The sequence below is a fragment of the Syngnathus scovelli genome, chromosome 8, assembly GCF_024217435.2.
Source record: "Syngnathus scovelli strain Florida chromosome 8, RoL_Ssco_1.2, whole genome shotgun sequence".
Classification (NCBI taxonomy): Eukaryota; Metazoa; Chordata; class Actinopteri; order Syngnathiformes; family Syngnathidae; genus Syngnathus; species Syngnathus scovelli.
In genome coordinates this window covers 17,323,707-17,349,178 of record NC_090854.1, presented here as the reverse complement: position 1 = coordinate 17,349,178, position 25,472 = coordinate 17,323,707, and the positions used below count along the sequence as shown (strand labels likewise).

Here is a 25,472-nt window from a genome sequence, read left to right as displayed (position 1 = left end):
ACCACTCCCCCCACTCCCCTCCGATTCCGGAGGTGATGAAGGGACGCTGAACTATCCCGGCGACGCCGCTTTGGACACTCCCCGTGGCCGGAGGACGCCGAGCTCTCGAGTCCATCCGGAGCTCCATTCAAAAGTGCCGAGAGCCACGTTCAAGCTCCCAGACAAGCTCCAAGAACCGAGTTTCCACTTCCAGGCAACCCGGGGCCGCTCCGGATTTGGACCGCAATCATCTCCGCGGTACTACTTTTCTACAGAAAATTGGATATTGGAAGGGAGGAAGCGACTTTTGGAGAGTTAACCGGTAAGTTCGGCATCGAGCTGTGATTTCTGTACGGCGCTAACAACTCTAGTTTTGATTTTGCTTTGTTGAGTTGCTGCAACTTTTTTGGACACTTTTCCAAGTCGTCTTGCTTTACGACTCATTCATTCCTCTCCACTTCGCCGTTGAAGGAGTGGGGGATGCATTCATTCGTTTCTTTGTGCTTTATATCAATAAATTGGAATGTTGGAGGAAAATATGGGAAAAGATTTCAGTTTTGCTCCTTGTTTTTGTGTGTCTCGAGTTAATTGATTTCATCTGTCGTCTTTGTGTGTGGTGATGCATATACAACTTAAATCTTTTGCAACGTGGGCCCATTTGTTGACCTTGTAACTATTTCTGGCATGATGGAACTTTAAGCATGTGCGACTTTGTGCATAAGAAAATCTTCTTGAGAACCCTGATGGGTAAACATCCCCTTGGTTTGTGAATAAACCAGGAGAAGAGGCTCAATGTTGTATATCTAAATCACGACAGGGTCACTGACCCATGTTTTAAGAGGTCTTTTTAGTGTACTGGAATCAAATCGATACTCGTCGTGGAATGCCGGATTACATCACACATCCGTTCCCCTTGTGTGTATGATTTGGAAGTATGCAAATGCATAAAATGTGCTCATCAAATTTATACAGTTGTTTGTAAGCCAGAAAAATATCAATACTCTTGCAGCGTATCACTAATGGAAAGCACACAAAAGTATTTTGATTGGATTCAGCCTAAATGAGGCATAACATGTTGAAACCACAACGTCTACATTTCAAATGTTTTCCATCTGAAGTCAACTTGAATTTTACATTTTATTGTCAATATCTCTGTTGGCTTGGAGTTCCCCCCTCCCCAGCAAATCAAATATGAACTTTTTACTAGTTAAACAAAGCTGTCAAATAGTGGCAAAGGTTTTGGCAGTTCATTATCTTTAACTTGACCAATCATTTATGACTTCTTGTTGCTTCATCGTGGCTTTGTGCGTTTTTTTTTTTTTAATAGATGTTGCTTTCGGTTGCCCACGGCATGGTCTGCAGCGGTGTATTTAAAGTCCCTCAGCCTGTTTGTCACGTTTGTAACTTGCCTTGCCAACGCGGCCATGCAGGTTGCTGTTGTGAGTAAGGCGTGTCTTATGTCAGCGCTGTTGCAGCAACAAAACAAGAGCAACAAAAATCTGTGCGTTGACTTTATCAAAAGGCTCAATTTACATCCACAAATCGATTTTTATGTTTTACGGTGGAAGGAATCTTTTAAGTGACACATGATAAATAAAAATAATGACAACAATAAGCAACAACACAAGGCAGCCATGAAGCAAACGCTAATCTCGGGTACAATTAATTCAAATATTAAAACGTTTCTTCCATTCAAATGATGTCAACGTTGGCATTTCCCCTCTTTACTTTGAGTTGTTTGTTTTTGGAAACTGTCTGAAGTTTCGAGCTGGAGTAAACCCGATCTTATGATTAGGTGTTTGCGGTTGAATCATATTTATTAACGGGGGACGGAACAAAAACCAGCTTTGGCTTTTTTCTTTCCCGAGTGACATTTTCACAGGCAGCAAAACAAAGAGGGACAGTCACAATGGCCCGGCTCCTTTTAGCTTATTTTATGTCATGGGACAAACCAAACAATGGTTGTCTGCTCTCTCCTTTATTCTTCTTATTATTAATATCAACAGCAGTTATGAACTAGGAGCCTTCGTTATCTACATTGTTTGTAGAATCTGCTGTGTGAACAAAGTCATATTTGCTCACCTTAAACACTCCGATTGATCAATCACACAATGGAACTAAAGCGACTAAGGAATGGCAGTCTGTCTGATCTGTCTGTCTGTATACAAAAAAAGAGGCAGGAGTCGTCTTTTTATAAATAATAAATGCACTTTTAATGGCCTTTCGCCAGGTTGCCCTCCCAGATTTGATTTGCCGGCGCTATCTGGGTCACCGAGCATGTCTCGTATGATGACGATGGTGCTAATCCATCGCTAGCAGATTTCCACTGATTTAAATCTTATCATTTTTTTGGAAAGACTGTACGTTGGGCAAAATTGTCAGGAAAGCACTTGGATCATGAAAAGATTGATTTTTAAAAAGTCATCTTATGGTAGACAACATTGCGTTTTGACACATTGGACATCCCAGTTAAGTAGTAACACATCGGAAGTCTTGGAAGACCAAGATTTACTTTTTGTAAACGATGCCGTTTTGTATCTTTCACGGGCTGCTGCAGCCATGCGGCTAGCTATTTTGTAGCCTAATAACATTAGGCCCCGGAGGGGAACAGAAGCCAGGGAAAAAAGTCAAGAGGAAGTCTACACACAGCCTTTTTTTTTTTTTTTTCTTCCAAGAACTGTGGCTGTTTCTAAGTTACTGCTTGTTTGACAACCCGAACAGAGTTACGTGTCGGAAACCATTGAGGGTTTTTCCTTCAAAGCCTCGTAATCTGCTCCGCGTCATTTCATTACCTGCGTCGGATACATTTGTCTCAGAAGTCCACACGCCTCCTGAGTGTCATTTTGAATTTGAAGGCCCGCCTTTTAGATTACGGCACCGCTGCTACTGAGACGCATACGGAAAACATTAGACCGATGCTTCTTATTTCCACATTTTGTACGATGGCGGCCAACGTGGAGCAAAGCCCCCGCATCAATGTACGCTAGGCCCCTCTTTTTTGCTCTCCTATAGCAACGGGATTACTGGCCCAAAGGCATTTGAGGGCAACGCGGCGCCGAAAAGTGCCAGCCCCAGCATTGTCTTTGTCCGGGTCGCTTTGTAGCCGCGTGTTGCGGCCAGCGAGCGGACGGGTGATAAAATTGGGAATCTCGCGCTATTTTCTTGATTTATCAAACCCACTGACTGCAATGTGAGCATTTCCCATCTGAGTAAGCAGCCAGAGGTCAAACGTAGAAGTCATTCTCACAAGCAAGAAAGACCAAGTCTTCCTTCTGCACGCAACTATTGTTGACTAAACGATATGCCCCGATCCAGCGTTTGCTTTTCTGGCTAAATTTAGGACTGTTTATTTACCTTGTTCAGAATTTGGACTGAAGTTCTGCCACGTACAAAAGGCAAAAGACAATGGCCACTCACCTGACACGGCCACCTCCTTCCAGATTAGCACGTTAGCATGTTTTGTTTATTTGATTTGTTATTTGTTTATTTTCTCAGGGAGCAAACAGCAGACAAAATGGAGGTGAAAACGTCCCTTCTGGACAACATGATTGGGGTGGGGGACATGGTCCTCCTGGAACCCTTGTCTGAAGACTCCTTCCTTGAGAATCTGAAAAAGCGCTTTGACCACAATGAGATCTACGTAAGTATGAAGTTTGTATTTTAACGCGTGAGAAGTTTTGAGATTTCCAGTGTCATCATTTTCTGAAGACTGGCGAAATCTTTGCAGCCCAGTCAGTCGGTGGGTGACGTGAGAGTGTCCAGCAGCTTATGTTTCTATAAGCAAAGCATTTCCTCAACTATTTTTATGCCTCATAATAGGGGCTGAGCTTCATGCTCAGACTGTCTGGCTGCTGGAGACATCAGCTGTGATGATTACACCTCCGCTCCGCTCGGCCCACGTTGGTTCCCGAGGGAGAACCAACGTCAACTCACGCGGCAATGATAGCCATCGCGGCGGCGCACCAGATACTCGCTTGGTGTTTTTATCTTCCTGAAGATCACGCTAACAATAATCTCAGAGCTTCTGAGTTTCTAAATAAAGACTTCAGTCTTTCTTGGCATAGCTGTGTTTTTATTTAAATAGTGTATGAAAATAACGATTTGCGTCAATAATGAAACAATTCTTGCCTCGAAATGAAGTGCGCATTGAAAAAGATGATAGCAATCTTGCTTTGACTGCAGGGCAAAAAGCAGCCAAGTGGCATTTTTTTAAAATGCCGTGATTGGAGAACAGATAAAGGAGCTGGCTTTGGTGTTTAACTTCATTTAGAAATAAGAAAGAGGGCTGCAGATGTTCACTTCACATCAACACTTTTGGTATTTTAAACAAACTGATAAATAACTAGTTTGGAAATCAGAGACTATTAAAAACTGTTCAAATATTTGGTCATGGTAATAAACATTGCAAGTAAAGACAATTTGTAATTCTAGTAATCCGATGCAAAATTTGACACCTATGCCTTAAATGTAACTTTTTCGTTTTTGCATTTATTCAAGTCCTTCTTTTCAAAGTTGAGCATGTCTATTTTTGTTGATATCTTCAGCCGTGACTGATATTTGATGTCCCGTTTTAGAGCATCAAAGGACGGCCAACACGTTCATGAGCTTTGTACTCTGCGGCCATCAAGAAGCCTTGGCAGCACATGTCCATGTTTAGATTGCAGTCAATTATAGAGCTTTGTAGCGCTTGAAACGGCCTCCAGCTTCCTCCTGTGTGCTGTTGAATGAGAGGGAGGGAGGCTGTGGGAGGTTGTTGCCGCAGGCGGGGCCGCGCCGCGCCGCGCTCCTCTCCGTTTGGAGTGGATTACGCAACAAACCATTAGAGAGAATGTTCAGGTTGATGTGTGAAAGTTGCTATCCAGACTCTGTTGCGAGCGTAGGCGTGGATAGCTCGCTGCTCTCGCCGAGCTCAAGTGTAAGATTTTGCTCAGACGTGGTGTCAATGTTACGTAAAGATTGATTTTGTTACAGTATGATTCTGTTTTATGTAAGGCAGCCAGCAAATACTAGAATACAGTGTAATTGCACATCCACTGCAGTAGGTGGCAGCGGCGCCCTCATTGTTGCAGTATAAATTTGTAGAAGAAAACTTAACTTGAGGTATCCTAACACCTCTTGGCTTGTGAGCTTTGGCCCCGCCCACAATTCCTGTTTATCGAAAGTTTCACTTCAGGCATTGCAAGCCTCAACAAATCCCCAGCTGTGAAAAGCCGAGGCCAGCAGAATTCCTGCCATTGTTGTTCAACAATCAGGGTTCAAATGGTCTTTTTTTTTTAGGCTCAGTCTACCGTCCGTCAATTAACCATCTGATTTCTTCCCCGCAGACTTACATTGGCAGTGTGGTGATCTCCATGAACCCCTACAGGTCACTGCCCATCTACAGCCCAGAGAAAGTGGAAGAGTATCGCAACAGAAACTTCTACGAACTTAGCCCACACATGTGAGTGCAAGCTACCCTGATTGTTCTCTTTTTGTTTCTTTCCCATCCTTTAACCCTGAAAAGGATAAGCGGATGGTGATGCTCAGCTGTATCTCCTGGCAAAAGCCAAAAGATTAGCAAAGTGCACCAATGGGGGGCGGGTGAGGTGGGGGTGCACTTGCAGTCTTGAATCAAACTGGACGGAGCTCCCCTGGCCATTGAGCTCTTTGGCCGACCATCTGTCCAATGGCAACCTTACGTCAGCGTTGCTGCGAGGCTGCCAAGACCAAACAAAGGCCAAGCACTCGTCAATTAGCCGGCTGGGTCTCGCCTCTGTAGCGGTCTGAAGCCCCTGAGAGACGGATTGCGAGAAGGGGAATTACCAGTGTCCCAGAGAACACGCGTGATAAATAGACAGAAGCAAGATTTTGTTTATATGGAAGTTGGAAAGGAAAAAAACACTGCTCCGAGCTGATTTGTGTGTTTCATTTCATAGACAACACACACACACACAAAAATATATAATAATCATTATTATAATAAATAATAATAGCAATAATAATAATGCAGCTTCTGGCACTTTTAATATTAGTCAAATCATTAGTCAAATTTGCTCATTTTCATTCAAAGCGGTCGTGCCGTGCCATGTTGACAAAACCAGTTTAGCCGTGTAAAGTACATGCAAATATCTTGCCAGCTCCTTCCAAGGACCCGCTCGTCCAGATGATGCCCGCTTTTTATGACTCATCCCGTGCACATATTGAACCATCTCGGCTTACCAGATAACACGAGTCATTGTTGACGTATTGACTTCCTCGCATTTGGCAACTCAGTGACAGCCTGAGAAACTTCAGTGAACAAATAAGAAGCTACAAATAACTTTCACTTTCTTTTCAAATAATACACCCCCGCTCGAAAAGTCAATCTCACTTATGCGTCAACCCAATCGCAGCTATCAGTCGGAATTTCCTGGCAAACGGTAATTAAAACTAACCGAGTTGCATTAACCAGATGCGCCACCCGTCGGTTAACAAGCGCTCCCTCCCGAGAGAGAGACGCCGACCTTCTTTCCTCTTCTCCATGAAGGTGAAGCCTTTTAGGTCAACTAATTAGCCCGTGCACAAAATCTTGCAAAGCAGCTGTCCGATGTTGCCAAGGCGAGACAGAAAGACGGCTTTGGAGTCTCGGGGGTTGGGATCCTGTTCTTGTTTACATTTGGCGACAATTTTTGCACCAAAATAATTTGATCTTAAAAAAAAAAATCAATCACAGGAAGAATATTTTGAGCTAGCAAAACTGATATCTGGCCACCCTTTCGACCTCCAGACCTTCCAACACACCCAAAGACAAACTAAGCTCCAAAAAGTTCATAACGTGCTGCTGACGCTGCAGTTTTGCTCTGAATCATACATAAGTTCTTTCCTTGGCTGTAAATTTATTGCTAGGGTGAACTTTAGTCATTTACTGATTAATGGTACCACACCTTGCTTTGTCTTTGACCGCTCGTCGTAGTTAAAGGTTGGAAAAATATATACGGCCTTTGTTTCCTCATTACTCCTGGACTTTGTACCGAGCTTTTCCTGCGAAAATATTCGAGAGGAAATTGTTGTGTTCTCGCGTTTGAATGTGCGTTAGAAGGGAAATCAACTAATTGACGGGCGATTGGTCCTGGCTGAAGCGTATCATCGACCCGCAAGAGAATTAACGATACGGGAAATGCTTCGAATTCTACAAATCTTTGCCACTGTTGTTTTTCATAAGACGGGGCTCTGTCGTGATGAAGGCTTATGTAATCACCACGGCAGCGGCAAACCTGTTTGTCGGTAGCTTGAAGTGGGCACTTTGCGAAATGCCGGTTTGACTCCGGTGGGCGGACTGCGTCGGCGGGATGGCGATCATCAGCAAGCCCACTCAGGAATCATTGGCAAAGAGTACACATGTTCCTTTTGCGCCTGCAGATGAAAGTTCGAGATGTTTTGCCGGCCAGGTGAATTCGACCTGCAGATGGACCTAATAAAGAAACAGACGGAATGGACGAGTCGTGTTCGGGTAGCTTGATTTGGGAGTGATTCATTTGAAGTTGATTCAATAGCCTGTGGAAATTTGCCCATGCCATTCTGTTCAAAGAGGGCCAATTTAGAGACACAACAGGGAGGCCGCCGCTAAACGGGCCTTTACTTTGCCCCTTTGTCTCGCCATTCAGCCAATGCCAACTACCCCATTTGGCACTAGAGAATGTTATCTGGACAAAATATATCTTACCACTTTGCAGTATGAAGTTTCAGGGAGCAGCGCCCGTCCTCGCTATATCTCATGGTGTCATCACTAGTGACCAATTGCTTTAGCGGCAGAATAAGACATTAAGAGCAGCACCAATGGAAGAATTTCCCCAATCTGACAAGCCTGCTGCTTTTGGGATCATAAAATGAAGTCTCCATCCTTTGTTTCCATTTCCTTGCCTGTGGCTTTATGCATGTTACCCCCTCCCACCACCAAGTGTATCGCCCAGCCAGGACATTAGGATTCAACCATGTGCTGCGTCATTTATTACTCGATGAAATCTCTCGACTCAGGCGTTCAGTCACATTCGGTATACTCGCGACTTAACTTTTTAAGGCTTGTCTGCTTCGAGGGAATTCTCAGTTCCAGCACATACACAAGTTTTAACATATGGACCGGGCCACACAATAAAGATTCAAGGCAGTAGCCTCACTTTGCTTGACTCTGACTTAAAAATCCAGTAGAGGTATTCGTGTCGCCTGTTTTAGCATCTGGGCCACATCTGTTCGGTTCGAACGCCACATCGTTCTTTGCACGTGTAGCGCCCGGCCACCCACGCCGGCCGCTTTGCCCACGCTCGCTTTCATGCCTGCCCTCGGATCGGCCTCTTCGTCCACCTGGTGTTTAGGAAGGAGTCGTTTCCTCGGCTCTTGCGGCAGAACCGGGGCGGATTTCCTGCCTCGCGGGGAAGCGCGATCACTCGGAGATCACAGGCCGCTCTCATGATAGCGCCTGAAAATAGAAAAGGGCTGATTGGAGCCAACATCCTGTGCAGCCGTTGTCAATTTTGGGAGATACGCTACTAAAAAGTCTAAATCTAATGAAATGGCATCTCTGCACTCGTCCGGCTGGCGTCTATTGGAAGGATTGTGACCAAAGTCTGCAAAAGGAGACATTTATCCGCCCCCCTTTCCCTGGTATCCCGGTTACAGGAGTCGATTTGAGAACTGACTCAACTATTTTCTCCCGCTGATGTCATGCCGCTGTGGTTTTTGTTCACCGCTGCCACGTGTAAATCCAAATTATAGCCCGCGGCCGCGATGTGACGTGCAGGGGGAAGCGCCAAGCACAACTTACGGGCTTCGAGCCCGTATTGCCAAGTTCACACACTTTTGGAGGTGTCTCTGATGATTGAATGTCATTTAGGTTTTTCGCAATCCTTTGCGTGTACGTTGGGACAAAGCAATTAGTCGAATTTGATCTGGTAGTCAAGCTTGTGATGGCGGTCCAACAAAACTGTGCTGGCTGTGACTCACATTGGAAAAGTCCCTGGCGGTAGACCCTCCCACCCTTTTTTTTTGTTTAGTCCCGGTACCCTCACCCCTTTTGGCCCACAGTTCTCCCCTTGGGCGGGATAATTTTTGCTCATTGTCGGGATCAAGTCAGGCGACAGAAGGCTTTTGACAAAGAAGACATCTGCCGCACTGTGCTGCCCTTTTCAAAAGTGCAAAGTGATGAGCTGAGAATGAGAAAGATGTGACGTTTGTCCAACCCAAATGCCACAAATGGAAGTGTCGCTTTTGCCAAGTTGCTTAACGGTGACTTGAGGCAGGCTATGTCAGGATTACAGCCAAGGCTAGTTAGGGCCTTGCTTTTAAGTCGTGTAAGCTAGCAGGAGCTGGAGCCCCATTAGACGCAACTTTGTACCGTTGCCTGGAATGCTAACTGCCATCTTCTTCTGGCCACTAGCCTGGCATGACTTCTTAGAAGCAATTATTTGCTTTCTCTCCGGCTTACTCACGCAGACCAAAAACACGCCACGGTGCTTTGTCTGTCTGTTAAAAGGCTACTCTGAGGTTTCTCGTATGACCAGGATGGAGATGACCTCTAACCCCAATGCCAGCCAGCAAATTCTGTCAAATTCTAGTCTAGGATTTAAACCCAGTCAAGACTTAATCACATCATGTCTCTGAGTTAGTCAGTCAGTTAGTTAGTTTTGACTCCTAAGCGGAGAGCCGACAATATGGCGAAATAACGTGAAGCTCTGTTTTACAGATGCGACCTAGTAATTCCGCAATATGCTCACATGCTACTAATTAGCTTTGACGCCATTGGGCCTGAGACAGCACTGTGACATTTCACTGAACCTCTTTCACACGTCACCATGCCAGAAATTCTGGAAAGATTTAAGTGTGATCAAATAATTGACCATTTGTATTTGCAAATTATAAATTTGACTCTAACGGGTTCTTCCTTTGTGTTCCCCAGTTACGCTTTGGCGGATGAGGCCTACAGGTCACTCCGAGACCAGGACAAGGACCAATGTATTCTCATTACAGGCGAGAGCGGGGCGGGGAAAACCGGTAAGAAGCGCTTTGCATTTGATATTCCTTTTCACGTAACGTTACATGAACGCTCCTAAGGGGGGAATTTTGATTTCTCATGACTCCAAAAAAAAAAAAATGTTCAAGAAGAGAGTGTCTCGGATCCGAGTGGGCCGGTAATTGGTTACTACATGCCCAGTGGGTGAAAATGTGCCTTATCAGCTCAGCTTGTCATGTTTGGGACACACCGCAAAGTTCTTGTAGTCAAAAGCAACTGTGTGCTTCCTATGCAGGTGGGGGCGCCGTAACGACTTAGATCAAATCTACAAGTTAGTACATGAATGACATAAAACATTTCCTGTGAGAAAAATAGCCAATATGTGGATGTTGGGTGAAATCAAAGAGGCAGACAAAATACACTTTTATCTTTGTTAATGTGAAATGGACTCATTTAAAATGGCTCGGCATTTTCATTGCTCCAAATGGTTGTTAGACATCTGCCTACATGATGCAATAATAGTCCTGTAAGAAGAAAGTCCCGGGCTTTGTGTAGATTTTCTACTTTTGCACTACATTCTGCCTGATTGATCCCCACCCATCCCTCATTTTTTTTTTTCTTTCCCCCGTGGCAGGGAGATTGAAGGATAAGTCACGTCTGGCGACGGAGCCGACTTGATATATATCTGTGTGTGTCGTTCCAGAGGCCAGTAAGCTGGTGATGTCATACGTGGCAGCGGTGTGTGGGAAGGGCCAGGAGGTGAATAAGGTCAAGGAACAGCTCCTGCAGTCCAATCCCGTGTTGGAAGGTGAGTTGGCTGGGCCGACCGAGCAGCTCCGTCATGGACTGTCTGCGTCAAATCAAGTGCAGCTCAAACAACGCCACTCTTTTGCCCAACTGTTTTTGGGACTTAATCGCTAACATGTGTAAATTGCGTGGAAGGATATTTCCAGTGTTGGCTACCATCCGGCGTCATGCATCCATTTTGTGAATGTGAAATGCTCGTTAAAAGGGATTGACTGATACGTGCTTCTGTTATGCGTGCCGTGGCCTCAAGGGGGCAGTGTGTCTGCCGATAATTCGCATATGATAAAAAAGGAAAGTTGTGATAAAGCTGCAATAATATTACTATTAATCTTTCAAAAAGTAATCGATTTCAATGTGCGTATGATTGTTTCTGCATGTTTTTCTGCTCAATATGATTCCAAAACATTTTGTGTGTATGTTTTCTTTAAGTTAGCTGACTTGCCAGAGGAAGCCACGCATTTGCATAAATATGTCATTTGGAGTAACTTAGCTTTATTTTGCGTTTAACTCATTTGTACTTTGTACAAGTCGAGCTGGAAGGTGCACGGCTGTATTTTCCGTGGGGGGCAGTGGACAGGAAATGCCCGTGAAGGATGAGGCGAGTGTTTTTTGTCGCTGCACATCTGCAAGAGTTTAGCTGCCGCTTAATGCTTCAGAGGGGGGAGGGGGGGAGTACAGTTAGCCGGCTTTACACAATGCAACCGTGTGCCGTGCGCCTTTTCAGAATATTCCCCACTTTTTATTTGATGTTGTAATGTCTTGAAAATACTGGAGGAATTGTTATTATATGTTTATTTTTATTTCACTAAAATACACAGATTGACGTGAATGTGGCGTGACAACAAGGTTCGGCTTTTATCAAAGCCAGGAAAATCCAAGTACTTTATTTAATCCATACAGAATTATGAGGCGGATCTGTAGTCCTCAACTGATTGACGTGTAGGAGGTCGAAAGGTCACAGTATCGGAAATAAATATCACTCTGAACAATTTTCCTATGTTTCAGCTTTTGGAAATGCCAAGACAGTGAGGAACGACAACTCATCCAGATTCGTAAGTGTTCCGACAAGCGGTGCATTTCTTTTACGACCAATCTTGGAATGTGAGGAGCAAGCCGTCTGTCTCCACGGTGACAAACATTTGTCCCGTTCCCTGTACAGTTATGTTTTTGGCAAAACACGCTCCCCTATGCTTCTCACTAGCAGCAGACTCAAATGATGTCAGGTTTAATATTTTGAAGTGACACACAAGAGTCGATGGAAAAAGTGGCTGCGCTGTACGGCCCTCAAAACACCATTTAACATGAGTTACTTTTTTTTAATTATTTTTTTTACTCAATTACAATATGAAATAACTAATCTCCATCGCCGCAATGAAATCATGCCAGTGCTTAGCCTCGGAGCAGTGTTGCACCCGTGCACAAGTATTATGACGGATTACGGCCCTGATCTGTTTATATTTAGGTAACCTTGGCATAAACCTTTAGATGAGGTCATGATGACAACTCACCGGAGACCGGATCATCTGACACAAAACAATTTTTAAAATTTTTGAGATTTGGGTCGGAGGCACCATTAATGCGTCCGTCACAAGGCTGACTGTGTAACTTCTGAGACCTGGAGTAGCATTAGCATGTAGCATTTTTGAACACTGCACAAAATGGTGCATAGATGAAATTGTGTCATGTTGTAACTGGTGCTCTGTGACCTACAGGGGAAGTACATGGACATTGAGTTTGACTTTAAAGGAGATCCTCTCGGTGGAGTCATCAGCAACTGTAAGTAAGCCAACTCGTGAAGAATAAAGACCTACCGTCATCCTTCACCAAACGTTGCATTTCATAGCCACTGATGCTTCACGGAAGTCAATTTCATACCCAGACTGACCCCTCATCTCTATTCAGTTCTCGCCTCTGTTTTGCTTTTATCTCGCCTCCGTTCACTTTTGTTTTGTCTGCGGCGAATTCCCCGCCAGAGGTCTCGGAAAAACAACGAGAGGAGGCACAAGCGACTCTCTGTTTGCAGGCCCGAGTTAATTCCGGCACGAGAGCGCGAGTGTGAGCACGAGCCACTGCACGAGCATCTGACTTCTTCTTATGGCTACACGGGTCAATGAGGACTTTCCTTTTCAAAGCAAATTAGGGCCCTCTAATTTTGTGTCCTCGCATGTCAAACTCAAGGCCCGGGGGCCAGATACGGCCCGCCACATTATTTTATATGGTCCGCGTATTGCGTATGGACTTAATTCTAAAATTACAAATTGTCTTCATGTTTAATAGAAATAGAGAAATTGCTAACAATTTTTATTACTATTCATCTTTTTATTTTATTTTTACTCGTTTTTACTAGTCTGTGATTTCATCACTTATGTAATATAAAGCGTTGATAGTCATAATGGCCCTCCGAAGACTACAATGCTTTATCTCCATTCTGCTAAATGTGGAGTTGTTTACACTTGTGGATCACTCCTGCCAAGCGTTTGACACGGCGGGGGTGGCCGCCACAGATCCGACCTGATCCCCCGAGTCAGTGAAGGGTTCTCTACTTGCATTGCCGCTGCCCACCTACTGGATGAGTCAGTTTCAGTCCTCTGAATGACAAGAGTCCATTGTAAGTCCTAAAACAGTGAATATTTGTCAGCGCACTTGAAAAGTTTCGCTCACAACATGATTGAGCGACGTGTCGAGCTTGACTTCCTACCTGCACCAGCACGTTTGCTCGCAAGGCCCCAAAAGAGCATCTTTGTATTCACAACGGAATGTTTGCCTCATCTAATAATAAAGAGGTTGGAGCAGAAGCTCCCATCCTGGCAGCTAAAAAAGACTCTAACCTCATACACGTTTTGGATCATGCCGTTCCATTAAAAGAGAACCCCGTCATCGTCTTTGCGGGTCAGCTGCCCGTTTGTGTGCGGAGAGTCTTTAATTAAATTGAACGCGGTGAGCACATGAGGGCTTCCCTTTTAATCAAAGTGGCAAGTGCGCTTCCAATGCAGATGCCGGACATCTTCATGCGCTTCCTTACACGTATGCGGTTGCAGATAAACAAACATTGCTTTAGTTGCCGTAGCAACTTGACGACACTGTATTGTAAAGTTTAACCCGATCGTCCTTCCATAAATCTGCAACCTTCCAAGCGTGTTCATCTTTTATCTCATTCAGCTTCATTTTTATCACGAAGCAAATGTGGTGGACCAAATTGTTGGAGTCAGGCCTGGTAAAATAACCGGGGGGAAAAAAATGTCAGATACTGTGCACTTTTTTTTAAACCAGCATTGTTTGCTTTTGTTTTTAGATCTACTGGAGAAGTCCCGCGTGGTGAAACAACCTCGAGGAGAGAGAAACTTCCACATCTTTTATCAGCTCTTGTCCGGAGCCTCTGATGACACACTCAGTACGTTTCAAGCACACTACACATTCAATTGGAGTCATGTGAAATTCATTTTTCTATTTTCTGTCTTATACATTTTTGAAGCACTAGTGGAAGTAGTTTTTTTTTCCCTAAAGGTTATCTCGGGCAGTCCGCAAAACAAACATTTTTTTTTACAACTCCCCCCCCCCCTCAAATTGTTCAGAAAACACAGCTAAAGATTTATTAAATATTTCCTACAGAGGATGAGTAGAAATGTTGAAATAAATTCCATAAATATTGGAAAATAACCAAAAGTTAATTAGTTACGGTGGAGGGGGTTGGTCCAAACATTTTTCGGGGGGTAAGTGCCCCAGGGGGCCCCCCTCTATCACCGCCAGTGTTTTTTAAAGGACCTCGCATGAATGGCAGGAAATAATTACAACAACTTAAAGGAAGCCTCAGGTAGCCAGATGTTCTTTTCAGAGTCTCGAATTTCAGCTTCCTCTTTTCATTAATTCAATTTAGTTGTCAGACAGTGATGGCGTACCCTCATTACTAGCCTTTGAATTTCTTTCATTCTTTTTTTGCGTCATGTAAATTTCCCCAAATATGGTGTGAGCATTTGCAAGCGCAGTGCAGCTGGACAAACACCCGACGGACGGACGCGTAAATGGCACACCGTCTTCCGCAAAGAACAAAGGGAGGCCGTGAAAGTCGTATTTGCTTTTCATTGTTTGGAATGTCGTGCACAGGATAAGAACATAATGGCCATTGACTCCCGAGCGCGCACACGAGAGGCGGCTTGATTCGGTTAATTAGCGCAAATCCATTCTTGCGTCGTGCCGCTTCCAAGATGGCTATTTTTGTCTTTTGTGAAAAATGTTCCGTGTGCCAACATGGCGAGTCAACTCAGGCCGTCTGCAGTTTTTGATTATCTGTCAGGTTAGGGTTGGTTATTTTTCTAGGTCATTCTTATCTTAACATGGCTAAATGTATGTTTCGAAGCCGACCTCATTTCCGCCTGGCTTTTGTGTGTAACAGAGAAACTGAAACTGTACCGGGACTTCAGCAAGTACAACTACCTAAGCCTCGATTCGGCCGTGGTGAACGGGCTGGATGACGCCACCTCGTTCAGGACGGTCAAAGTGAGCACAATGTTTCACTCGCATAGAAATTCATATCTTCAGTATTCCAAGCCTCCCTAATCAGACTGCATTTGATTTCCCATCCCCAGAACGCCATGCAGATTGTGGGCTTCATGGAGGACGAGATCCGGTCGGTGCTGGAGTTGGTAGCGGCCGTCCTGAAGCTCGGCAACATCGAGTTCAAGCCCGAGTCGCGGTGCAACGACACGGACGAGAGCCGCGTCAGAGATAAAAACGGTACGTTCATTTCGACGTCGCGCCGCCGTTAAGCCGCTGCCCCCTATTGGCTTGATTTGAATGTCGCAATATTTCTGCTATTGAACAAGTTCAAACATTGAGGAAGCATTATAGTGACAAACGAGGGAGCTGCTGAGAATGGAACACACAATTGATCGCTATCTGCCAAAATGCCTGTGCGCTTAGCACAAGCGTATCAAAGGTTGCAATCGGCGGCCGATAAACAAGCGAACATTCTTTTTTTACCAAAGCGACTTTTCGCCCGGGAGCAAATTGAATTCTTTGCTTTGAAAGTCACTATTTGCCTATTTCCTTCAAACGCTTGCAGCTGCTGAATTTTTTTTTTCTTTTTGTGTTTATTGACCGTGTCTTGTATTTTGTCTTGCTGTGCAGATTTGAAAGAGATGTGCGAGCTGCTGGGGATCGAGCAGACGGTGCTGGAACGGGCCTTCAGCTACCGCACGGTGGAGGCTAAATTGGAGAAGGTGTCGACCACCTTGAACGTGGCCCAGGTGAGAAGCGAACGTCTGAGGACAAGACTTTGAGCAACACGAGCTGTCACCTCGCATCAGCGTTACGTGCAAAGCTCTCAATTATACATGAGGAGTAGGCCTCTTGGAAATTCATTTGTGGGTCATATTTGAGAGGTTAGTGGGTTCATTCAAGTTGGACGCAAAAAAAAAAAAACATGTTGCTAACACAATCCGCCCGGGATGTGACCCACTTAATTGTTGCTAGCAAGTTTATGTTTTTACATTGTCCTAACATATTGATTTTTTTTTTTCTTGCAGGCCTACTATGCCCGAGATGCCCTTGCCAAAAATCTCTACAGCCGTTTGTTCAGCTGGCTTGTTACGCGGATCAATGAAAGCATAAAAGTAAGAGATGCTAATGTTTTTTTTTTGTTTGTTATCTTTTCGCTCTTCTTCAAAGTAGCCATTTTGGCGATGCAAGCGACGACGCGTTCAATATTGCATAAGCCGCTTGCCCTGTAAAATTCTCCTATTGAGTAAATTGTCCGCCCGCAGGCACAAACTAAAAGCCGCCACAAGGTCATGGGGGTGCTGGACATCTACGGCTTCGAGATATTCGAGGTAGGAAAACTAAAAGCCTTCTGTCTGTCTGTCTGTCTGTCCTTCCGCCTGTGTCTCATGAGGACAGAATGTGACCACGCATCCATTTGATCAGCTTTAAAAGGATTTTGCCCGGGGCTGTCCGTGTGGCTGGCGACATACCTGCGCGGAGCTTATCACCGCAACCGTGGGCTGATAAAAGCATATTCATATTGGATTAGTTCAGCTTTACTACTCTCAGGAGTTAAATCCTCTCTGGCCGCTTGTTGATTTCAACGCTAATATCTGCCGAGCACAATGAAACAAACTGACCTTGAAGACTCCGATCGATACATCATTTCACATATGTAATAGTCTCGATTCGACATACGACATCTCGTTACATATTTGTGTCTTTATTTTTACATTTTTCCAGTGTTAACATTAGCATGTACAAATGTCTGGCTCCCTCTAGTGGTATGCGAAAGGATTACTGAATTGTTTCTTAGTTTCTAGCAAAGGTGTAAAATTAATGGCCAACAATTTTAATCATTGAATCATGGTTGGATTGTTTCGAATGTAGTCATGGAATCAATTTCAAAAGGGTTGGTGAGTGCAATATACCTTGTTCATGAAGTTGATGTCCTTGTCATGCCACTGCTCATTGACTCGACTCACTTTCTTGCCCGTTGTCCGCCGTCTTGGTGAGCAGAAAGCCGTAAGTAACCCCAGCCCGCTGTTTGCTGTGCTTGACGCATGCTCCGATCCATCCTCCTAATTCAACCACAATTCGGGGTGGGGGCGGAGATGCAAAGGCAACTTTTGCATCGGCCGAGACGCGCCATCCACTCAGCCCATATCGAATGAGGCTGGAGGTTCCTCTTTGACTTGAGTGTTTTTTGCTTTCCCTCATTTCTTTTCGGTGGGTGATCTTACCTGAACAGGTTGATCAAACGACGTAGCGGAGAACACGACAAAGTTTGCTTGAACGTGAAAGGAGAAATTTGGGGTTTTGGGCAATTCCCTTTATGGCCTGCTACCACTTGCCTTGCTTTTGCTAATGAGTGACTTTTTGTTTTTTAGCTGTGAAGGTGACGGCGGTTTCTCTGTAAAGGGAAATGGCTCGGCACGTTGCCATTCTTTTTTTGTCACGGAGAAACCTTGCCGTGTCCTTCACTCGATGAGCTGCTCTACTAAACGCGCCTCTAACCACCTTGTTGCTGTCGCTAATAATGTCTAACCCAACCAACACGTGGCGCAATTAGGGCCATCTGCTAGGAAGTGTGCCGCTCCCCACAATGGGTCGTAATTGACAACAGTCGGAAATAGTTCACAAGCTAATCGGGGCGCTTGCGTACGTGGATTTATCGTAAGGGCCTCCCGTCTGCTTGTGCTAGAATGTTTCATCGTAGTTGAAACTGCGTGGCATTAGCTAAGGTTAGCAAAGTAGCCTGCTTTGTAATCAAATGTACCGATATTTTCAAAAAGACTGAGATTTTTAAGAGGCTCGTCTTTCTGTGGCTCCTCCCACAGGACAACAGCTTCGAGCAGTTCATTATCAACTATTGCAACGAGAAGCTGCAGCAGATCTTCATCGAGCTGACCCTGCGTGAGGAGCAGGAGGAGTACATCCGAGAGGCAAGTTTACGGATCCGCATCCGGTCCATATCGTCACAAACGAAGGGGAGGGGGCGGGGCATTAAGGCCTCCACGTTAAGGCCATCTCTCAATGCAGAAAGCGTAAACGCCCCGCCCGTCAAGATCTGCTTGTTTTCAAAGCTCAGCGTCTGCGAGCGGCGACCCCGCAACTCGTCTGGCTACTTTCCAGCGGACAGCATGGGAAAATACCACAAAGCCTGTCGACAGGAGGGAAGTCGCACCAATCAGGAATGGCGCTGATGGGCCTTCAGTGGAAGCCACGCCTTCTTTGCCCCCCCCCCCAACTGAAGCCATGTTCCCAGCCCATTAGTTGCTGTAATTTAGAGGTCGGCAGAGCGGGGTTTTATTTTGAGCACTTTTTTTTCTTTCAAAGCGGCTTGCGTGATGCCAAATATGCAATGTTGTCCCCATCGTAACAAAACGGCAGCTCGAGAACCCCCCCCCCCCCCCCCTTATTTGTTTACAGACGTAATGGAAACCGAGTGCAGGAAGGTTATGCTGAGGAATTTTTTTTTCTGACTGCAATCAAAGCATCCGACTTTTTTTTTCTTTCTTGTCCAGCCATTGTAACTCTGACCTTAATCTCACTTTTGTTGCAGGGCATCGAGTGGACCAACATTGAATATTTCAACAATGCCGTTATCTGTGACCTCATTGAGAACGTAAGTCCCACTGTTGGGGAAAAAAAATAAAATAAATAAAGCATCCGGCACGGGAATGGTCATCTTGTGTTTTTGCTCCACCAGAACCAAAACGGCATCATGGCCATGTTGGACGAGGAGTGCCTGCGTCCGGGGACGGTGACGGACGAGACCTTCCTGGACAAGCTGAACACGGTGTGCGCTGAGCACCAACACTTTGAGAGCCGCTTGAGCAAGAATTCAAAGTTCCTCAACGACCACAGCTTGCCGCACAGTTGCTTCCGCATCCAGCACTACGCGGGCAAGGTACGATCTCCCCGCTCGGAATCGCCGAGCCGGAGCAGACCTGTTTAGTCGTTTCGCTCTGCCGTGAAGGTGCTGTACTGCGTGGAAGGCTTCGTGGACAAGAACAATGACCTCCTGTATCGAGACTTGTCCCAAGCCATGTTCAAGGCCAACCACAGCTTGATTAAGGAGCTTTTCCCCGAGGGCAACCCGAGTAAAGTCAACCTGAAGAGACCGCCCACTGCCGGCTACCAGTTTAAATCATCGGTGGGCACGCTCATGAAGAACCTCCAGACCAAGAACCCCAACTACATCCGGTGAGGTGATATCGACGACCGTTAAAATCCAATTCGGGCCCCCTAAAGTTCGGTCTCTCGTATCTGTTCCAGGTGCATCAAGCCCAACGACAAGAAGGCGGCGCACATTTTCACTCCGTCGCTGGTTTGCCATCAAGTGCGCTACTTGGGCCTGATGGAGAACGTCCGCGTGAGAAGAGCCGGCTACGCCTTCCGCCAGCCGTACGGGCCCTGCCTGGAGCGCTACAAAATGCTCTGCAAGCGGACCTGGCCGCATTGGAGAGGTCCCGCCAGGTAATGGGCATGTTTCTTCACAGTCGGTGGGTGGGGGAGGGGTCGGGGGGGCATTACCGGGCTTTTTGCCAGAACCTCCCTGGAGGCTTTGAGTGAAAATGTGCAGCCGTGGACTTGACATAGTCTGAGCTTCAGGCGACTCCCAGTGGAAAGAGTTTGCGAGCTGCGCTAATAGGCCGCTGCCGGAGCGCTGGGCTCCCAGCTGGGAGTTGTCGCAGCAATCTGGTTCTGCTCTTAGAAGGGGCCACAAGGTCCCCTGAAATGAAAATGGATTCACAATGGCGTGCGCATTATTTGCCTGCTGGTTATGCAGCAGTTCATTTGGGATTTTCATGGCCTTGTGTTTATTGGTGAATCTCAAAGTGACACGAGCTCCCTCTCGCGGTGCCCAAATGATGATTTGGCCGATTTTGAAAATCACCAAAAAATCTGCCTTTTTAATTCAGTTATTTTTTGCTGAGGAAAAAAAACCCAGCCATTTTTCACCATATAGTTAAATAAATACTAAATGACAAATTAATGTAAAACAGTCAAATGTTATGCCTCTAAATCATATCAATTTTTTTTATGATTAATAAAGTTGTCACTGTTCAAACTGAGCACATTGCTTACAATCACACAAAATGTATTTTTGGTGTGTCAAGTTAATTCTAAAAGCAGAAATGTTTCTAATATTGTGGCCTGTGATTGTATTTTTGTTTTTTTTTCCCTCTTAGGGAGGGAGTCGAAGTCCTCATGGCAGATCTTCAAGTACCCACTGAAGAATTCTCCTACGGCCGCTCGAAAATCTTCATCAGGAATCCGCGGACGGTAAAACGAGCAAGCGTGAAGCGCCTCGCAAGACTTTGTGTTTTAACATAGGAAAAGCCTGTTGTTGGCAGAAGGTGGCGGCGTTCCGGCCGCCGACAGAACTACTGCCTCGGAGCGAACACATGCTTCCATTTAGCCTTACACGGGAAACCGGCATCTCTCGTCGGCTCTTGAGCTTGCTCAAGCGTGCGGTGCATTTTTCTCTCTCGCAAAAGTGTCATTTTATTGTAATCGCTTATACAACCTGCTCGAGGGCGGGTCAAAACGAAAAATCAAACAAACAAGCCTTGCCAGATGAATGAATTGCACATCCGTATCACAAAAGGACAATAAATGTATTTGTATAGAAGCTTAAGATAAGGGATTTTTTTTTTTCTATAATTTAGCTGCGGGCCAAGCAGTAAAGCGGCATTTTGTTCCCTTCAGGTGGTGCTTGGACTTTGTTCTTGATATCTCTGAATCAATATTTGCTCAGAGATAAACGTTGCTTTCCGCATCATGAAGACCGTAAAAGATGTTGCACTTTACGACCTGCATGTCAATGCCTCAAAATGATTTCAACAGCACGTCAAAGTGACACATTCACCATTTCCTGCCAACAATGTCTTGTTCTGATCCAATTCCCCTTCTCTTGCCCCCAGTTGTTCTTTTTAGAGGAAAGGCGGCGGCAGTGCCTGCAGGACCTGGCCACGCTCATTCAGAAAATCTACCGCGGGTGGAAGTGCCGTACTCATTTCTTGTTGATGAAAAAGAGTCAGGTTGTGGTCGCAGCATGGTACCGGCGCTACGCGGTGAGGAAAACAAAAACAAAAAAAAATCTCTCCCGAACGGCGCCCAAACATGATCACTGAGGTTTCCGTTTCCATCTGACAGCAACAAAAGAAATACCAGCGGATCAAGAGCGCCACCACCGTGGTGCAGTCGTACGCTCGCGGATGGCAGGTGCGCGCACAAATTAGCTTTGAATCAAACTAAGGAAGGATGACGCAACATGCTAATGCCGCCTCGTTTTTTTTTTTTTTCAGGCTCGCAAGCTGTTGAGGGAACTGAAGCATCAGAAGAGGTGCGAGGAGGCGGTGACCACCATTGCGGCTTACTGGCACGGCACTCAGGTAGCGCCTTCGCTCACCAAAACACCAAGGCCCGTTCCTTCTCCTGCGCAATTCCATTCCACCTTTTCCCGCCGCTGCCGCTTCATGTGCCGCCGCGGCCGGCGCCGCACTTTGGCTTTTTCTTGAGCCTGCTCTTTTCTCACGCTCTGCTCTTTGTCGCCAAAACGACCCCGGCGTCCCTCCAGGCTCGAACGGAGCTGCGACGCCTCAAACAAGAAGTGCGGAATAAACACGCTGTGACAGTAATTTGGGCATACTGGCAGGGAACGCAGGTATTTCCACCCGGACGTCGTGTGTAGCCGTCGTCATCACGGACCCCGTCGCTCGTCTCATTAACACTCGTGCGGTTGCTTAGTTTTGTCTGTGGAAGCTTGTTGTCAGTGTTTGTCGACATCACCTCATGCAGTTCCAATATTCCGCCAGCAGAGGCGACGATGCACATTAATTACATGTTGGACCTTATCAGCATTTACGTTGGCGTATTGGCTTCCAAAGCGGCCGATAAGATCATCGACGCCGTCTTCCGAAGTCTTTGGCCAGATGATTTCATCAGCCGGCTTGGCTGTCCCATTTGAAGATGCTTTGATTGAGGGATTGAAATGAGCTTTTGCCGCGCCGTTGGTTTCCTGTCAGGCTCGGAGGGAGTTGCGGCGGCTGAAGGAAGAGGCCAGGAACAAACACGCCGTGTCGGTCATTTGGGCCGGCTGGCAGGGCACCAAGGTATTTGGGAAGCCTGTTGGATTGACTTGTCGTGATTTTGTCACTAGCCGCCTCCATCCACAAAAAAAAAACTTCATGTCCATAAGCCTTCTAAGCTCCACATCCATTTTTTATTTTTTTTTTTCATTTATCCAACCCGAGTGACGGCTTGCTCAGCTTTGCATGCCTCGTGCCGCCTCATCTGCATGACTTCGCCATGCGTGTTTTCTCTCCGTCCTCCCTTTTTTTTCCACAGGAGCCGTTTGGAGGCCTTCAGGTGACATTTTGCGTCCAAAGCGCTTCATTGTCACAAAGTTGAATATCCATTCCTTTCCAGAAAATGTTGCGTGTGTGTGTGTGAGTGATGCAGTGTTTGACGTGTTCCCACCTCGGGCAAAGCGACGTCGCGTGGCGTGCTCCTCTTCTTCCGCTCATCTTCTCTGGCTTGGTTTTGTTGTGTGTCCTCGCCCGTCCCTTGCTTAGGCTCGCAGGGAGCTGAGGAAGCTGAAGGAAGAGGCCAGGCGTAAGCACGCCGTCGCCGTCATTTGGGCCTGCTGGCAGGGACTCAAGGTAGTACCTCGCAGCCCTCAGGCCGAGCCATCGCCCAACCTAGCAACCGCTACTAACCATCTCTCCTCACGTCTCCTTCCACTGTGTGTGTCCTCATTCAGGAAGCCAGTCTCAGCCGAGTGCAGACGTCACACTTTATTCATAACGACGCTAAGCTAGCAATTAAACGCATCGTCAAACCCGTGACTTTATTTTTGTTTATTATTGTGTTCTTTTCTTCAATCAACTCGACTCACTCCAAGCAGTTGAAGTCTACTCAGAAATTTAACTTCAACGGAAAATAATTGCCTTTTAGTTTGTTAGCTTAATGCTAGTGTAAACACAAATTCCAGCATTTTCAAAGCTCAAAGGAGAATATTTGGACCCCGAGTGCCGAGGCTGTCTTCTGTTGCCGTCTGTCATGCGTTCAACTAACCCCTCATGTCGAGCGACATTGTTTTTGTGTTTAACCTGCCATCTCTCTCTCTTCATCTAGGTGTGCGTTTCATGTGTGCGTGTGTGTGTGTGATTGTGGCGAATGCCTCAAATGGTCCACGTGGACATTGTTGCGGTGTTAATCTTCCATCATCCTAATTGTTCACCATCCACGCTGCACCTGTTCACAACACACTTTCCACTATTAAGGTCGGCATGAAGGTCGTTGGCCAGGAGGATTTTTTCTTTTCTTTTTAATTTGCTGTCATCGCAGCAACTTCCTTTTTTGTCCTCCCATCCGTTTTACCTGACATAAAAAAGGAGCAAGCGGATGATTGTTTTGTTTTTTGTTTGCGCTTATCTTTGATAGGTCCGTAGGGAATACCGAAAATTCTTCAGGGCAAACGCGGGGAAAAAGATCTACAACTTCACCATTCAGAGAATCGTAAGTTGGGCACCGTTTGATGAAATGACGTTCACAGATGAAAACAGTCAGCGACGTGCGTTTTCTTTCCTCTTGCAGATGCAGAAATATTTCCTGGGCGTGAAGCGCGGCTTGCCTTGCATGTCCCCCGTCGACAAGAACTGGCCTGCGCGGCCTTACCGCTTCTTGGATGCAGCGCACGCGCAACTGCGTTCCATCTTCCACCTTTGGCGGGTCGGTCACAAATTGCACATCGGTTGTCACCGCTTAGCTATACTTAGCATGCTATGCTAAATTAGCCAGTTTGTTCGGGAACTTTTCATTCAATGAGCTTCCCACTGAAAATGAAAGAAATGATTCCATTATTTTGTCCTCAGTGCAAGAAATACCGAAGCCAGTTCAGCGAGGAGAGGAAGGCCGTGTACCAAGAGAAGCTGGAGGCCAGCGAGCTGTTCAAGGATAAAAAGTCTCTCTACCCGAGCAGGTAGAGATGATTCACTCTTTGCTTTTCATGTTGAGGCGTGACAAAGTCTCAATTCTGCTATGTTTTTTTTTTTTTGTCTCAGCGTGAGCCAGCCCTTCAAGGGGGACTACTTGGAGATCAGCAAGAACCCCAAATATCAGAAGCTCAGTAATTGCGTTGAGGAAAAGGTTCTGCTGGCCGACGTGGTCAACAAGATTAACAGGGCCAACGGCAAAGTAAGAAAGGTTCCAAAATGCCCGCCGCCCTCTTCCATTGGCGCCGTGCAAACTGTGTGTGTTTCCCTCAGGGTACAAGTCGCATCCTCCTCCTGACAAAGAAGAACGTGGTGCTGGCCGACCAGAAGACGGGCCAAGTGAAGGCCAGCGTGGCTCTGCCCGACCTCATCAGCGTTTCCGTCAGCACGCAGAACGACGGATTCTTTGCGCTCAAACTCAAAGAGGTGGAAATGAGCGCCGCTGTGACGTCACAATTTGCAAAAAAAATCACTCAACACCGCACTTGGCGATTCCTCCGCAGGGCTCGGCCTCGGCCGTCAAAGGCGACTTTCTACTCAGCAGCGAGCACTTGATCGAGACCATCACCAAACTGCACCACATCGGCTCCACCGCCTCCGACGACGGCGAGCAGCTCGACATCAACATCTCGGACGAGTAAGCCAGATGACGACTTTTCGCTTCGGACGACTTGACGTCTTCCTGGTTGTGTGACCTTGGTCCTCTCTGGCAGGTTTCTGGTTCAGTTCAAACAGGACAAAGTATGCGTGAAGTTCATCCAGGCGGCCACCAAGAACGGCAACAGCGCTTCTTGTAAGCGGAAGAACAACCGTCTTCTGGAGGTGTCGGTGCCCGCCGCCACCGCATAGCCCCGAAATCGCCATCGCCGATGACGCCGCACTTATTTGGCTTTTTTTTTTTTTCTTCCTTATCATGAAATGTACCTGAGCTGAAACACCTGCACCATTTTGGGCAGCAAAGAAAGCCCGTTGCGTGAAAAATTTGGTTCCAAGAATTTGTCACGAGCGGCGGCGCTCGCTCTGGCCGATAACGAGGTTCCGAGCCCCGACTGGCCTCAACTCGTCCGCCTTTTAAGACGCTTTAAAGACGTCATGAGAGTTCTGGAGCTGTCGGGTCCGCAACTTGAAGTACTGCACTTGCTTTTGTACTTTGGTAGAACCAAAAAAAACACCAACAAGAGAATTGTATTTTCTGGTTAGTTCCTAAAAAAAAAAAAAGCACAGTGAATTATGAGATGATT

The 25,472-nt window shown here is 46.2% G+C and overlaps 1 protein-coding gene across 4 annotated transcripts; it reads left to right on the top strand.

Moving 5' to 3' along the window:
* Positions 1–13: 13 nt before the first annotated feature.
* myo1b (myosin IB) lies at positions 14–25,472 on the top strand. 4 transcript variants are annotated; one of them, XM_049727675.1, is made up of 32 exons: positions 14–301; positions 3,475–3,619; positions 5,304–5,419; positions 9,887–9,981; positions 10,644–10,748; positions 11,753–11,799; positions 12,460–12,523; positions 14,040–14,138; positions 15,138–15,241; positions 15,331–15,478; positions 15,872–15,990; positions 16,270–16,356; positions 16,507–16,572; positions 18,064–18,168; positions 18,789–18,851; positions 18,936–19,136; positions 19,206–19,432; positions 19,505–19,705; positions 20,422–20,515; positions 21,157–21,306; positions 21,389–21,457; positions 21,541–21,627; positions 21,813–21,899; positions 22,261–22,347; positions 22,810–22,896; positions 23,681–23,755; positions 23,834–23,968; positions 24,112–24,218; positions 24,301–24,433; positions 24,505–24,657; positions 24,735–24,868; positions 24,945–25,472. In XM_049727675.1, the coding sequence occupies exons 2-32, from the start codon at positions 3,494–3,496 to the stop codon at positions 25,078–25,080; spliced, it is 3,507 nt and encodes a 1,168-aa protein (XP_049583632.1). In that variant the 5' UTR covers positions 14–301; positions 3,475–3,493; the 3' UTR covers positions 25,081–25,472. The 4 variants fall into 4 exon arrangements, with proteins under 4 accessions (XP_049583632.1, XP_049583633.1, XP_049583634.1 ...); XM_049727676.1 differs by lacking the exon at positions 22,261–22,347; XM_049727677.2 differs by lacking the exons at positions 21,813–21,899; positions 22,261–22,347.

What these genes read in the sequence shown, in the direction of transcription:
- myo1b (XM_049727675.1), top strand. Translation starts at nt 3,494, where the DNA reads ATGGAGGTGAAAACGTCCCTTCTGGACAACATGATTGGGGTGGGGGAC. An exon ending in GGATCAATGAAAGCATAAAA is followed by an intron (nt 16,357 to 16,506) that starts GTAAGAGATGCT and finishes GTCCGCCCGCAG; the next exon opens with GCACAAACTAAAAGCCGCCA. An exon ending in TTGCGCTCAAACTCAAAGAG is followed by an intron (nt 24,658 to 24,734) that starts GTGGAAATGAGC and finishes ATTCCTCCGCAG; the next exon opens with GGCTCGGCCTCGGCCGTCAA.